General features: G+C 50.5%; 1 protein-coding gene across 1 annotated transcript in view; it reads right to left on the bottom strand.

The window, feature by feature from the left end:
- Positions 1–14,873, bottom strand: part of LOC123766071 (proteoglycan-like sulfated glycoprotein papilin) — a gene marked incomplete at its 5' end in the record, with an annotated part of 493,143 nt that overhangs the window by 275,739 nt on the left and 202,531 nt on the right. Inside the window, 1 exon segment of the mRNA XM_069321077.1 lies at positions 2,320–2,512. Coding sequence (XP_069177178.1) covers positions 2,320–2,512 — 193 coding nt within the window.

Raw genomic sequence — 14,873 nt, 5'->3', positions numbered from 1 at the left:
CTCTTTGTCATATAACGCTTTGAAACTACTGACGGTCTTGGCCTCCACCACCTTCTTCCCTAACTTGTTCCAACCGTTTACCACTCTGTTTGCGAAAGTGAATTTTCTTATATTTCTTCGGCATCTGTGTTTAGCTAGTTTATATCTATGACCTCTTGTTCTTAAAGTTCCAGGTCTCAGGAAATCTTCCCTATCGATTTTATCAATTCCTGTTACAATTTTGTATGTACTGATCATATCACCTCTTTTTCTTCTGTCTTCTAGTTTTAACATATTTAATGCCTCTAACCTCTCCTCGTAGCTCTTGCCCTTCAGTTCTGGGAGCCACTTAGTAGCATGTCTTTGCACCTTTTCCAGTTTGTTGATGTGCTGGGCACCACACAACTGCTGCATATTCTAGCTTTGACCTAATAAAAGTCGTGAACATTTTCTTTAGCATATCGCCATCCATGTATTTAAAAGCAAATCTGAAGTTAGAAAGCGTGGCATAGGCTCCTCGCACAATGTTCTTCATGTGGTCCTCAGGTGATAGTTTTCTATCTAGAACCACCCCTAGATCTCTTTCTTTATCAGAATTCTTTAAAGGTTTCTTACATAATATATAGGTTGTGTAGGGTCTATGTTCTCCTATTCCACATTCCATAACATGGCATATATTAACATTAAATTCCATTTGCCAAGTGGCGCTCCATGTACTTATTTTGTCCAGGTCTTCTTGAAGGGCATGACAATCATCTAAGTTTCTTATCCTTCCTATTATCTTAGCATCATCAGCAAACATGTTCATAAAATTCTGTATACCAACTGGTAGGTCATTTATGTAGACAATAAACATCACTAGTGCAAGAACTGAACCCTGTGGTACTCCACTTGTGACATTTCTCCAGTCCGATACATTGCCTCTGATCACAGCCCTCATTTTTCTATCAGTCAGAAAATTTTTCATCCATGTTAGAAGCGTACCTGTCACTCCTCAAATATTTTCCAGTTTCCAGAACAACCTCTTATGTGGAACTCTGTCGAAAGCCTTTTTTAGATGCAGTCAACCCAACCATCTCTTTCCTGTAATATCTCTGTTGCTCGATCATAGAAACTGAGTAAATTCGATACACAGGATCTTCCAGATCGAAAACCATACTGTCTGTCTGATATTATATCATTTCTCTCCAGGTGTTCTACCCATTTAGATTTAATTATTTTTTCCAATATTTTGACTATTACACTTGTCAATGATTACCGGTCTATAATTATGGGGGTCTTCCCTGCTTCCACTTTTGTAGATTGGAACTATCGTGGTAGGCCCCATGTGCCAGTTTCTGGTTCGGCTCCGCCTTCGCACCCGCCTTCATCTGGTTGGTGCGGTATTTACTCTGTGTAGTGTTCTGGGTCTCGTAAGGGGTGCCAACCATGTCGCGGTTTGCCCATCATGGGGAGGCTTGCACTGTTCGCTCACGCCTAGCCCCACGATTTGTGGGCATTTCAGGTCATTTCCTTCGGCCTGCAGTGGCGTTGGGTGGTCCCTTTCCCTGCGGGGGGTTTGGGGCTGGTGGGGAATGCCTCTTCTTCTGCGCTCCGTCGGGTCATTTTAGAGTTGGTTCGCTTGAGCGTCGTCGAAACGACAGTGTCCCTCAGGTGGGTTTCCCTTCTGTTCCCAGTTGTGCAGACTTGCGGTTAATTCTGGACTTATCCCATCTGAACCCCTGGGTTCATTGCCCCTCCTTTCGGATGACTACGGTGTCCCAGGTTCAGCTCCAACAGGTTCTTGGATGGTGTCCCTGGACCTCCAAGACACTTATTGGCATGTCCCGATTCATCCGGGGTTCAGGGACTGGCTCGGTTTTATTGTGGGGTGTCAAGGTTACGGCTTTCGTTGTCTCCCGTTTGGGTTGAATCTAGCACCTCGCATGTTCACATGCCTTACGCGGGTCGTGGTGGCCTGTCCTGCGTCTCTTAGGTGTTTGGGTGTTGGCTTACCTCGAAGACTGGCTGGTTTGGGCTCCCAGCCGGTCCTGTTGTCTGTTAGCCTGGGATTTAGTCCTTTCCCAGCTCGCTGGGTTCAGGTTCTTGGTGAACTAGAGGAAGTCCCATATGGTTCCCTCCCAGGTTAGGCAATAGCTGGGTCTTGTGTGGGATTCTCGGACCGTTTCCTTGTCTCTTCCTCTGGAGTCTCTCCTACGGCTGCGGTTCCACTTGCACCTGTTTCTGGGAGGTTCCCGGGTCACCCGGTGGTTGCTCAAGAAAATCTGTACTTGTACAACCCACTGTATGCTGTATAAATATATAAGTAAGTAATAAATAAATTAAAATGTTAATCCATACCTGGTAGTGTTTTTTTTGTTGTTTCTGAGGAAACTGTGGTGAGATCATCATCTGGTTCAAAACTTGTTTCATCTTCACCAGAACCAAAGAAGCCAGAACCCAGCTGAGTTTTAAATATCTCAGAAAACCCGGAGCTAAATCCTGAAGCACCAAAGCCTGAGCCTTCATCAATAGCTTCGTCACTCAGTGTTACCTATGACAAAAATATTTATAATAAACAATGAGATCTATATGACTGCCTCATATCTAATTTTAGGAGCTACAAAACAATTAATAGTCAATTAAAACTGAAGTAAGAATTGTTAATAATTAAAGTGTAGAGGTAGACAATAGAGTACTGTAACAAGATTTTAAAATACTCATTAATTGGGAGCATTTACCTTAATTGGTTCCGATTTAAAAATTAGATAAATATTCACAAAAATATTAAATTCAAACAGCTATATTTAAATGTATACAGTACAGCTATATTTAAATGCATATACTGCCTGAGTCCACCAGACACACTGATCGCATGCAGGGTTCCAGATGACTTTTAACTATACTGTGATAAGAAATTTGTCAAAAGGTCTTGCCATGTAGTATGGTAGGAAGACATTGGAGTCTTCCCATCCCAAAAACATGGTGGAAAGATTTGGTGGGATTTTTTGGGTGATTGATCGAGAAATCTCAATCAACCACCAAGAAAATCTGCTTTCAATTACACCATAAAATAGAACAGAAAACATTCCTTACAAACAAAAATTTGAATTGCATTTTTGCAGTAAAAACGTAACTTTTTACTTTTTGAAAGTAAATTATTGTTTTGCTAATTCACCACCCCACTAGGAAAGCCGCCAGAAAGTCAGCAATGTTTCACACACAAACTTAGGGCTTACAGAAAATGAAGCCTCAAAGCCACCAAGCAAAAGATTCTCATAGAACAAGTGATTCACTCAAACTAGCTTGGAACTCATTAACCTCTGTGATGCACTGAGTATACTGTGACATTCCCCCTGTGCGCATAAAATCAAGTGTTCGCAATTTTTTTTTATCTTTGTAAAATTATCAATTCCTTTCCCTGAACACGTACATGTAAAAAGCCAGTGTTGAATGTAATAAAACCAGCGTTGAATGTAATGAAACGCCATTTTCTGGGTGAGTCCCGGAGGCTCCCCGGAGCTATCCCAGGCTGATATGCTAATGTCAGACTTTGGCATCAGTCATGTGTATGGAGTTCTTAGGCCTACCGGGGACCACGGCCAGAACCGGGCCCCCTCAGAGAGGCAAGGGGAGCAATGGCCTATAGAAGCCCCCGTGTAGTTGGAAGCATTCTATGTCTGCCATCGACCGGAACAGGCACCCAGAAAGGTAAGCGCCCCAAAACAAACCCCTATTCTGGTTAAAATTGCTACCTAATACCGAACTAGTGGATAGAACTCCCCAACCGAAAACAAGCAAATTAGTGTGACGTCACACACTGCCGCGCCGCTGTCTGCGCAGCTCCCCCCTCCCCGGGAGGGGGAAGGGGGAGCCCCAGACCCCCCGCGCCGGCTACCCACACCTCAGTTCTTGAGGCTGGATGTCAAAAACACGAAAAACCGCCGACCGGAGGGAGGGAGGGATGCCGGGGAGCCTCCGGGACTCACCCAGAAAATGGCGTTTCATTACATTCAACGCTGGTTTTCTGGGGGGAGCCCCGTCGGCTCCCCGGAGCTAACTACCCACAGACAGAAAAAGAGGGACTTACCCGGGAGGCGGTCGTCGCTCACCCCTCAACTCGAAGCCGAGACAACTGGCTGCAACCGCCGACCCAAAGCAACACAGGCCCGACGAGGGCCAGGGACATTCACAAGGTAACGAGCAGCCAGGACCCTGTTCGACCGCCAAAATCCCCGCGCCCGAATATCAGACCAAGCCATATTCCCAAAGACGGCAGCAAGAGCCGCAAACTTACGAACGTCATGGGCACGGGGATAGACCGCAGGCTGGCTAGACCTAATAACCCTAGCGGACGACCTGAGAGACCCGAACCCGCGAACAGGGAAGAAGGGAAACCGGATCAACCCACAGCGCGTCCCCGGACACAGAAGCTGTGGCGCGCAAATAACGGCGAAGCGCCGCAACCGGACACAAAACATGATGCACCCCCGGCCTGACCAACCAAGCATCAACCACCCATGGACCCCTCCGGAACGCAGCAGTCTCATTCTTCGCCAGAAAAGAAGGAGACGGCTGCAAACGAACAAAACTATCACCACGACCAAAAGAGCAGAAACCCCTGCGCCGGAGGAGAGCATGAAGCTCCCCTACCCGACCCCCAGAGGCCAAAGCCAACAAGAAAAGTGCCTTGGAAAAACAATCCTGGACCGAAGGGGCCACAACGAAACGAGGAGATGAAAGGAAAGCGAGCACTCTGTCCAAAGACCAGGACGGCTCAGGCGACGCATGAGCAGGCCGGAGGTGAAACAATGCACGAGACAGCTTGCGAAACGGCGCAGACGTAACATCGATACCGAAAGCAAGCTGAAGCGGCTCCGCCAGCGCCGCACAATACGAAGCGACAGTGTTAGGCATAAGATGACGGTCCTGAAACAACCACGAGAGGAAGGACAAGACCACCCGAACAGACAAGGAGCTAACACGACGAAGACGCAAAAAGAAACGGAAGGACCGCCAGGAAACTTCATACTGCCGCCGAGAAGAAGCCCTCAGGTGGGACACCAACAAGGAGGCCACCTGATCACCATAGAGATGATGATAGACTCGAGTCAAAAAAACCATACGCGAAGACTCGAGGAGAAGATCGAACCAGCTACGTGACGTACCGGCCCGATCTGCTGAAAGAGGCGGAGCCGCGGGAAAACCCTCGGGTTCGGACACCGAGCAACCAGCGCCTGAAACCAAGGCTGGGCCGGCCACCAAGGGGCCAGAAGGACAACTCTCCCCTGGTAAGTCTCTAAGCGAGTCAGGACCTGGAGCAACAGCCGAACTGGGGGAAAGAGGTACAGGAACCCCCACCTCGACCAGTCGAGCCGAAAGGCATCGACCCCGACGGCCTCGCAATCGGGGAAGGGCGCCGCATAAACGGGAAGACGCCGCGACCACGCCGACGCGAAGAGGTCCACCTCGGGGCGCCCGAACGTCTGGCAAAGCCAACGGAAGGACTCGTCGTCGACCGTCCACTCCGTGGAGAGGGGAACGAAGCGAGACAGGGCGTCGGCCAAGACGTTGGACACGCCCCGTACGTGAACCGCCAGGAGAGCCAAACCCCGAGAACTCAGCAGACGAGTCACCCGAAGCGACCAACCCCAAAGAGACAAGGACCGCATCGAACCCCCGCGGTTCAGGCAATGAACCACCGGAGAGCAGTCCGAATGGAGCCGAATCGTCGATCCGCGGGCCACCTGAATCCACTGTGAGCCACTCCTGCGGGCCACTCCCGCACCGTACTGTGAGCTCGACGGAAGGACGGATCCCAACGCCCCTGGCCGGCCTGGTGAGCACTGGTCACAAAACCCCAGCCGAGAGACGACGCATCCGTGTACACATCGAGCGAGGGCTCGGGTAGGCGCCAAGGCACTGAACCCCGAAAAACCCGAAGAGGAAGCCGGTGACGCAGCAACCGACGCAAGTCCCCCGGGGGTCGAACTCTGCGATCGCGAGAGAGGCGGAAGGGGGAACCCCGAAGGAACCAGAACAGCCGTCGAAGCCAAACCCGACCCGGCGGGTAGACCACCATCGCGAAGTTCAGGCTCCCGCACAGCCCCTCGAGCAACCGCCGGGTGACCCGAGGGCCCTCCAGAAACAGACGAAGGCGGGACCGCAGCCGCAGGAGAGACTCCGGAGGGAGAGACAAGGAGGCGGTCCGAGAGTCCCACACGAGACCCAGCCAAGTCCGAACCTGAGAGGGAACCAGATGGGACTTCCTCCAGTTCACCAAGAACCCGAACCCGGCGAGCTGGGAAAGAACCAAATCCCTGGCTAGCAAGCAAGCGGACTGGCTGGGAGCCCAAACCAGCCAGTCGTCGAGGTAGGCCAACACCCGAACACCTAGGAGACGCAAACGAGCCACCACAACCCGTGTAAGGCGTGTGAACACGCGAGGTGCCAGGTTCAACCCGAACGGGAGACAACGAAAGCGGTAACTCAGACGCCCCACTACAAAACCGAGCCAGTCCCTGAACCGCGGATGAATCGGGACATGCCAATAAGCGTCCCGGAGGTCCAGGGACACCATCCAAGCACCCGGCTCCAAGAGGAGCCGAACCTGAGACAGCATAGTCATCCGAAAGGAGGGGCAATGAACCCAGGGGTTCAGACGGGACAAGTCCAGAATGAACCGCAGGTCCGCGCAGTCCTGTTTCGGAACCGGAAACAGACGGGAAACCCATCTGAGGGACGACGTCGTTTCGACGACGCCCAAGCGTACCCACTCCAAGACGACTCGACAGAGCGCAGGGGAAGAAGCCTGCCCCGCCAGCCCCGACCCCCCAAAGGGGGGAGGGGCCACCCAACGCCACCGCAGGCCGCGAGACACGACCCGAAAGGCCCACGAATCGTGGGACCAGGCGCGGGCGAACAGCGCAAGCCGCCCCCCCATCGCCCCGTCAAAGGGGCAAACCGCGAAAGGGCCGGCGACCCTTACGAGACCCAGAACCCCGCACAGCGCGAACACCGCGCCGACCAGACGAGGGAGGGTCCGCAGGAGGAGCCAACCCCAAACCTGACACCAGAGGCCTACCACGACGAGAGGAACCCCGAGCCCTGGCACGACCTTTCCGGGAAGACCCACCCCGGGACCCCCGGAAAACCAACAAGTCCGACATCGGACGACAAGCCGCCGACGCAGCCTGAATAAACTGCGCCACGGCCGACTCCCCAAACAGGAGAGGACAAAAAGGTGAAGAACGCCTAAGAGCCAGAGCCCAAGCAGATTCCACGGAGGAACCCAGCACCGCCTGCCGACACGCGAGACGGGAAGCATAGAACAGGGAAACCGCATCCCGCAAAATCGGCGTGAACAGCTTCAACAAGGCAGCCGACGAACGCGCAGCCGAGGACAAGGTGCCGGACCCCGGGACGGACCCAAGCGTCCCCACATCCTCCATGAGCCAATCCGAAGACAGCTCCAGGAGGGAAAAGAACCGCAAGGCCGAACACAAAAGGCCCCGAGCGCGCAAGTCCTCCGCCACGAGCGCCGCCGAAAGGGAGGGAACCTGCACATGGAGCTGAATAACGCCCACATCGCGGGGAAGGGCAGGGGCAAACAAGCACTCATTCAGGTACTCAAGTTCACCCCCCAGGAAAACCTGAAGCACCGTGGAAGCTTCCCGCCACTCCAGCGTGCGGGAACGACAGAAGGAATGCCAGGAATCCAGACCAAACAAGGGGCAGTCTGCTAGCCAGGATGACTCCGGAACCTCGTAACGGAGCCAGAAAGGGAACGAAGTCCCAAACCTGAACGTGGACGGATCCATTTCCGAGGCATAATCCGGGTCACGCAGGAGGTAAGCTGCAAAGGCCGCTCGCACCACACCAGGTTGGATGCGATAAGCCGAAAACCTCCGGAAGGACGGAACCGACGTACCCGGGGGAACACGGAACCGTACCCGGGGAGGGGCCGACACCAAATCCAACTCGTACGCAGAGGGGGGGAAAGAAAACCCCACTCCTTGTAACAATAAGCCCCGCTCAGTGGGAAGAAAAACCCAGGCGGGGTCCAGCGGGGCCCAAGGCCCCCAAGTCAGCCCCTCCCCAGCCTCGAGGTCCGTCACCACAGGACCCGAGGCCGAGTCCTCTCCCCAAGCCCCGACCCCACAAGACAAGGACGGAGCAGCCGGAAAAGCTGGAGGAAGGGGGGCCCACTGGTCAGACCCTGAAGCTTCGGCCGGGAGACAAGACTCGAATGCCTCTGCCGCCCCCCCGGAAGGGGCAACCCCCGAAGCTGCCCGAGTCTCGAGATCAAGTAACCCCTGCTCCGACCCCGAAACCCTCAGACGCTTCGGGGCCGGAAGCAGGGGCGGGGGACCAGAACGAACAGAAGGGGAAGGACGAGGAGGTGCGGACTGAACCAGGATCGAAGCGACCCCACCCCCAAGTCCGGGTCTCGAAAAGCAAAGCGGGGCAGCCCCGGGGCATCCGGGGAAGCAACCAACCGAGCGCGTTGCAACAGACGAAACCTAGACTGCAACGCACGTGCCGCCTGTACCCGAATAGAATCATCAGAGGATTGGGTAAATTGAGTCACAAGCAAGCAGCAACACTCACAGGACTCAGGGTCGAAAGTATCACCGACCCAACAGGCAGCGTGGCAGAGGCAAAAACAATGAGGGTCACCCTGAGACAAGGGGACCGAGCAACCCTCAAACTCGCACACAGCGAGTGGGGACCCCGGGGTCACATCCATCGGACCCACGCGCCCCCTAGGGGATTCCCAGGGTCCTGAGCGTTTACTTTAAGAGGACTCGCGCTCAGGTAGTCCCAGGCAGGGTGCTGCAAACCGGCGCCCAAAACTACCAAGCAAACTTCTAAAGCTGAACCCCAGGGACGTGTACACTCACGGGGACCTAGCAGGGGGCGCCACCGAGGAGAACAGTGGAAGGGCAAAAACAAACTGAATAAAATGACAGAACCCCCCACCAGGCAAAAACAAACAGAAAAACAAAACCCCGCAAGAGGACAGCGAACCCCAAGGAACAGAGCCGGCCGCGATGTCGGGAATTACAAGCTGAGCAGCACCCTGCGCCCCTACCAGTGCAAACTGCCTCTTACCTGCCGGTAACAAGGGAGAACAGAACACCCAAGAGCCCAACAGGCGGCCGAAAAACCGAAAGGTAAAACGGACCAGCAGAGGCAGACCCCGAGGAGCCTGTGGAAGGTGGCCCCAAGCCCCAAGGGCAGTACTTACAGGGCACCTAGGGAAGGCAGCCCTAGGCGCATGCAGCCCGAGTACTGAAGATAACTCCTGGCTCTCGCACCCACAAAACTAACACCACACTCAAAGCACAGTGCAGTAGCGACACCGGAGCCAGAGCACACGACCATCGCCTATAGCATCAGCCTCAAGAACTGAGGTGTGGGTAGCCGGCGCGGGGGGTCTGGGGCTCCCCCTTCCCCCTCCCGGGGAGGGGGGAGCTGCGCAGACAGCGGCGCGGCAGTGTGTGACGTCACACTAATTTGCTTGTTTTCGGTTGGGGAGTTCTATCCACTAGTTCGGTATTAGGTAGCAATTTTAACCAGAATAGAGGTTTGTTTTGGGGCGCTTACCTTTCTGGGTGCCTGTTCCGGTCGATGGCAGACATAGAATGCTTCCAACTACACGGGGGCTTCTATAGGCCATTGCTCCCCTTGCCTCTCTGAGGGGGCCCGGTTCTGGCCGTGGTCCCCGGTAGGCCTAAGAACTCCATACACATGACTGATGCCAAAGTCTGACATTAGCATATCAGCCTGGGATAGCTCCGGGGAGCCGACGGGGCTCCCCCCAGAAAACGCCATTTTCAGGGTGAGTCCCGGAAGCTCTCCAGAGCTATCCAATCTGATATGTATATCCCTAACCCTTGGCAGTTGGCATCAGTCAGTGTGGATGGAGTTCTAGGCCCACCGGAGACCACGGCCAGAACCTGCCCCCCCCCCTCTCAGAGAGGCGCGAGGAGCAATGGCCTATAGAAATGCACATGTGATTTGGAGCATTCTTTATCTGCCATCGACCGGGACAGGCACCCAGAAAGGTAAGCGCCTCAAAATAAACCCCCATTCTGGTTAAAACATCGAAGATAGCCAAACGAGTGGATAGAACTCCCCAAATGAAAACGAGCAATCAAGCATGATGCCACACGAGCCGCGCCGCTTGTCTATGCAGCTCCCCCCTTCCCTGGGAGGGGGGGGGGGGCAGGGGGATCCCCAGACCCATCACGCTGACGATCCAACCACAAATTCTTAGGCAGGATGTCAAAACACGCGAAAACCGCGGCGACCAGGGGCAAGGAGGGTTGATGGAGAGCCTCCGGGACTCACCCAGAAAATGACGTTTCATTACATTCAACGCTGGTTTTCTTGTTTTTGTCTTTGGTGAAGTAGGTCCCAGGCTCCCCGGAGCTAACTCACCCAAAACAAAAACAAGAAGGACTTACACGGGAGGCGGTCGGTGCTCGCATCTCAATGCGAAGTCTGGCTGCAACCGCCAGTTGTCTCGACCCAAATGATCTAAAGCGACATAGGCCCGACTAGGCCCAGAAACATTTACGAGGTAGCGTGCAGCCAGGACCCCGTTCGACCGCCAAAAACCCCATGCCCGAATGTCAACCCAAGACATGTTACCCAAAACGGCAACAAGAACAGCAAACTTAAGAACATCAAAGGCACGGGGATTGACCGCAGGCTGACTGGACCAAATACCTCTGAGGACAACTTGAGAGATCCGTACCCGGGAAGAAAAGAAAACTTGTTCTTGCCAACAAGAAAAGAGCTTTAGAAAAACAATCCTGAACCGAGGAGGGGGGGGGGGCCACAACAAAGTGAAGAGAAGATATGTACAAGAGCACCCTGTACAAGGACCAGAACGGCTCAGGCGGCACATGAACAGGCCGGAGGCGAAACAATGCCTAAGACAGATTGCGAAACAGTGCAGAAGTAACATCTATACTGAAAGAAAGCTGCATCAGCTCCACCAGCGCCACACGGAATCTCCGCCATCTTCTCACCTAAACAAGTTAGGTGAGAAGGTGGTGGAGGCCAAAATCGTCAGTAATTTCAAAGCGTTAAAGGATAAAAAGTGCTGGGGAGACGGGATACCATGAGCATAGCTCTCATCCTGTAACTACACTTAGGTAATTACACTTAGGTAATTACGATACGAGGCGACAGTATTCGGCATCAGATGACGGTCCTGAAACAGCCACGAGAGAAAGGACAAAACAACCCGAACCAAAAGTGAATACAGTGGTACCTCGGAATACGAGTAATTACCTAAGTGTAATTACCTAAGTGTAGTTACAGGATGAGAGCTACGCTCGTGGTGTCCCGTCTTCCCAGCACTCTTTGTCATATAACGCTTTGAAACTACTGACGGTCTTGGCCTCCACCACCTTCTCACTTAACTTGTTCCAACCGTCTACCACTCTATTTGCGAAGGTGAATTTTCTTATATTTCTTCGGCATCTGTGTTTAGCTAGTTTAAATCTATGACCTCTTGTTCTTGAAATTCCAGGTCTCAGGAAGTCTTCCCTGTCGATTTTATCAATTCCTGTTACAATTTTGTATGTAGTGATCATATCACCTCTTTTTCTTCTGTCTTCTAGTTTTGGCATATTTAATGCTTCTAACCTCTCCTCGTAGCTCTTGCCCTTCAGTTCTGGGAGCCACTTAGTAGCATGTCTTTGCACCTTTTCCAGTTTGTTGATGTGCTTCTTAAGATATGGGCACCACACAACAGCTGCATATTCTAGCTTTGGCCTAACAAAAGTCATGAACAATTTCTTTAGTATATCGCCATCCATGTATTTAAATGCAATTCTGAAGTTAGAAAGCATAGCATAGGCTCCTTGCACAATATTCTTTATGTGGTCCTCAGGTGATAGTTTTCTATCTAGAACCACTCCTAGATCTCTTTCTTTATCAGAATTCTTTAAAGATTTCTCACATAATATATAGGTTGTGTGGGGTCTATGTTCTCCTATTCCACATTCCATAACATGACATTTATTAACATTAAATTCCATTTGCCAAGTGGTGCTCCATATACTTATTTTGTCCAGGTCTTTTTGAAGGGCATGACAGTCATCTAAATTTCTTATCCTTCCTATTATCTTAGCATCATCAGCAAACATGTTCATATAATTCTGTATACCAACTGGTAGGTCATTTATGTACACAATAAACATCACTGGTGCAAGAACTGAACCCTGTGGTACTCCACTTGTGACATTTCTCCATTCCGATACATTGCCTCTGATTACTGCCCTCATTTTTCTATCAGTCAGAAAATTTATCATCCATGTTAGAAGCTTACCTGTCACCCCTCCAATATTTTCCAGTTTCCAGAACAACCTCTTATGTGGAACTCTGTCGAAAGCCTTTTTTAGGTCCAGATAGATGCAGTCAACCCAACCATCTCTTTCCTGTAATATCTCTGTGGCTCGATCATAGAAACTGAGTAAATTCGATACACAGGATCTTCCAGATCGAAAACCATACTGTCTGTCTGATACTATATCATTTCTCTCTAGGTGTTCTACCCATTTAGTTTTGATTAGTTTTTCCAATACTTTCACTATTACACTTGTCAATGATACAGGTCTATAATTGAGGGGGTCTTCCCTGCTGCCACTTTTGTAGATTGGAACTATGTTAGCCTGTTTCCACCCGTCTGCTACGATTCCTATACACAGGGATGCCTGAAAGATCAGGTGAAGTGGAATGCTGAGCTCAGATGCACATTCTCTCAGAACCCATGGTGAAACGCCATCTGGGCCAGCTGCTTTGTTCTTACCGAGCTCCTTGAGCATTTTTTCCACTTCGTCTCTAGACACCTCTATGTGTTCTATGTTGTTCTCTGGAATTCTTATTGTATCTGGTTCCCTAAAGATTTCATTTTGTACAAACACACTTTGGAACTTTTCGTTTAGTGTTTCACACATTTCCTTTTCATCTTCCGTGAATCTATTTCCCATTTTCAACCTCTGAATATTATCCTTTACCTGCAATTTGTTGTTTATGAATTTATAGAATAGACCTGGTTCTGTTTTACATTTGTCCGCAATCCCTTTTTCAAAATTTCTTTCTGCCTCTCTCCTCACTGCCGTGTAGTTGTTTCTCGCATCTTTGTATCGCTGGTATGTTTGGGGGTTCGGCCTCTTCCTGTATTGATTCCATTTTTGTGTCTTTCGGTCTCTAGCCCTCTCGCAATTTCTATTGAACCAATCCTGTTTCCTAGTTCTGCATCTCTGTTTTGGTATAAATTTTTTTGTGCCTTTATCATATATTTCACAAAACTTGCCATACATCTCATTCACTTCCTTGCCTAGCATCAAGTCTGTCCAATTATACTCACTAAAAAAATTTCTAAGGTCACCATAATGTCCTCTCCTGAAGTCTGGTTTTTCAACTGCTTCAACCTCCTTATTTTCTTCCAGCTTATAACGCATTGCATACTTTATTCCCAAAAAGACATGGTCACTTTTACCCAAGGGAGGAAGGTACTGAATGTCAAATATCTCTTCCTCCTTCCTGGTAAATATCAAATCTAGCATGGAGGGAACGTCCCCTTCCCTCATCCTCGTAGCTTGTTTAACATGTTGATACAAGAATGTTTCCAGGATGAGGTCTACAAATTTACAGGTCCAAAAATCTTCTGTTTTAGCTTCATATGCTTCCCAGTCTATGGATTTCAAGTTGAAGTCACCGACTATCAACAGTCGTGATCTATCGTTATCCGCTCTCGCTATAATCTCTCTCATTATTGTTATAAGACCTTCACGTTTACTATCTAGCTCCTCCTTTGACCATGTGCTGCTTGGTGGTGGACTATATGCATTTATCATCATTAGTTTATCATCCTCATAGCAGATCTCTAGTGCTATTATGTCAACTTCTTGTGGATTGGCAGTCATTATTTCCTTCACCTTTAGGTGTTCTTTTACCAGCACAGCAACGCCACCGCCTTTCCTAATTTTTCTGTCCCGTCTCCAAATTGAGTAGCCCCTCGGGAATATGACCTCATTTAAAATTACATCTTCAAGTTTTGTCTCCGTGAGTGCAACAATGTCTGGTGTCTGCAGCTGTATTACATCACTTAACTCCAGTATCTTCGATCTCACTCCTTGTCCCTGAATACGAGTTTTTCGGAATACGAGCAGGATTTGCTCGGAAAATGTGCCTCGGAAGAAGAGGGTTACCTCGGAACACGAGTTTGTTGATAAACGTACAGGCTGAACTAGTGCGTAGTGGTAAGGCGATCGTCGCCTCTCACCCCTCAGTTTACCAGTGCCTCGTGCCCAGTGACTATCCCACGTCAATTCTTCACCCGGATTTTCAGTGTTTTGTTGGATTTTTGGTCATTTGACCATAAAAGTTGTTATTATATATCTCACCATGGGTCCCAAGAAAACCAGTGGTAAGGATCAAGGCAAGAAAGCCCATGTGAGGATGACAATAGAGGAGAAACGAGATCATTCGGAAGCATGAAAATGGTACATGGGTTGTTGAACTGTGGGAAGAACTGTGGGAAGAGATGCAAACTTTTATTGAAAAGACTCACCCAGAGAAAGCTGTAGTAGGGCATTGCCTTAATCTTTTCAATTACAATGTGATGCCTTACAACAGAGACAGCTTGCGAAGAAGGGAAAAACAAGCTTCCATGGACAGATTTGTTGTGAGAAAATCGAGCAGTGAGCCACAACCCGGATCTAGTGGTATGCAGGCAAAACGTGCCAGGGAGTGCACACCAGAAAGGTCCTCAGTGCCTGATATAATAATGGAAGGAGACTCCCCTTCCAAACAGTAACACCTCTCCTCCTCCCCCCTCCTCACCATCTTCCATACGCCTACAGCATTCATCAACAAGGGTAAGTAATAAA

This window comes from Procambarus clarkii, chromosome 9, assembly GCF_040958095.1.
Source record: "Procambarus clarkii isolate CNS0578487 chromosome 9, FALCON_Pclarkii_2.0, whole genome shotgun sequence".
Taxonomy (NCBI): Eukaryota; Metazoa; Arthropoda; class Malacostraca; order Decapoda; family Cambaridae; genus Procambarus; species Procambarus clarkii.
Note: the sequence above shows the minus strand (reverse complement) of the source record. Positions and strands in the feature narration are given on the sequence as shown.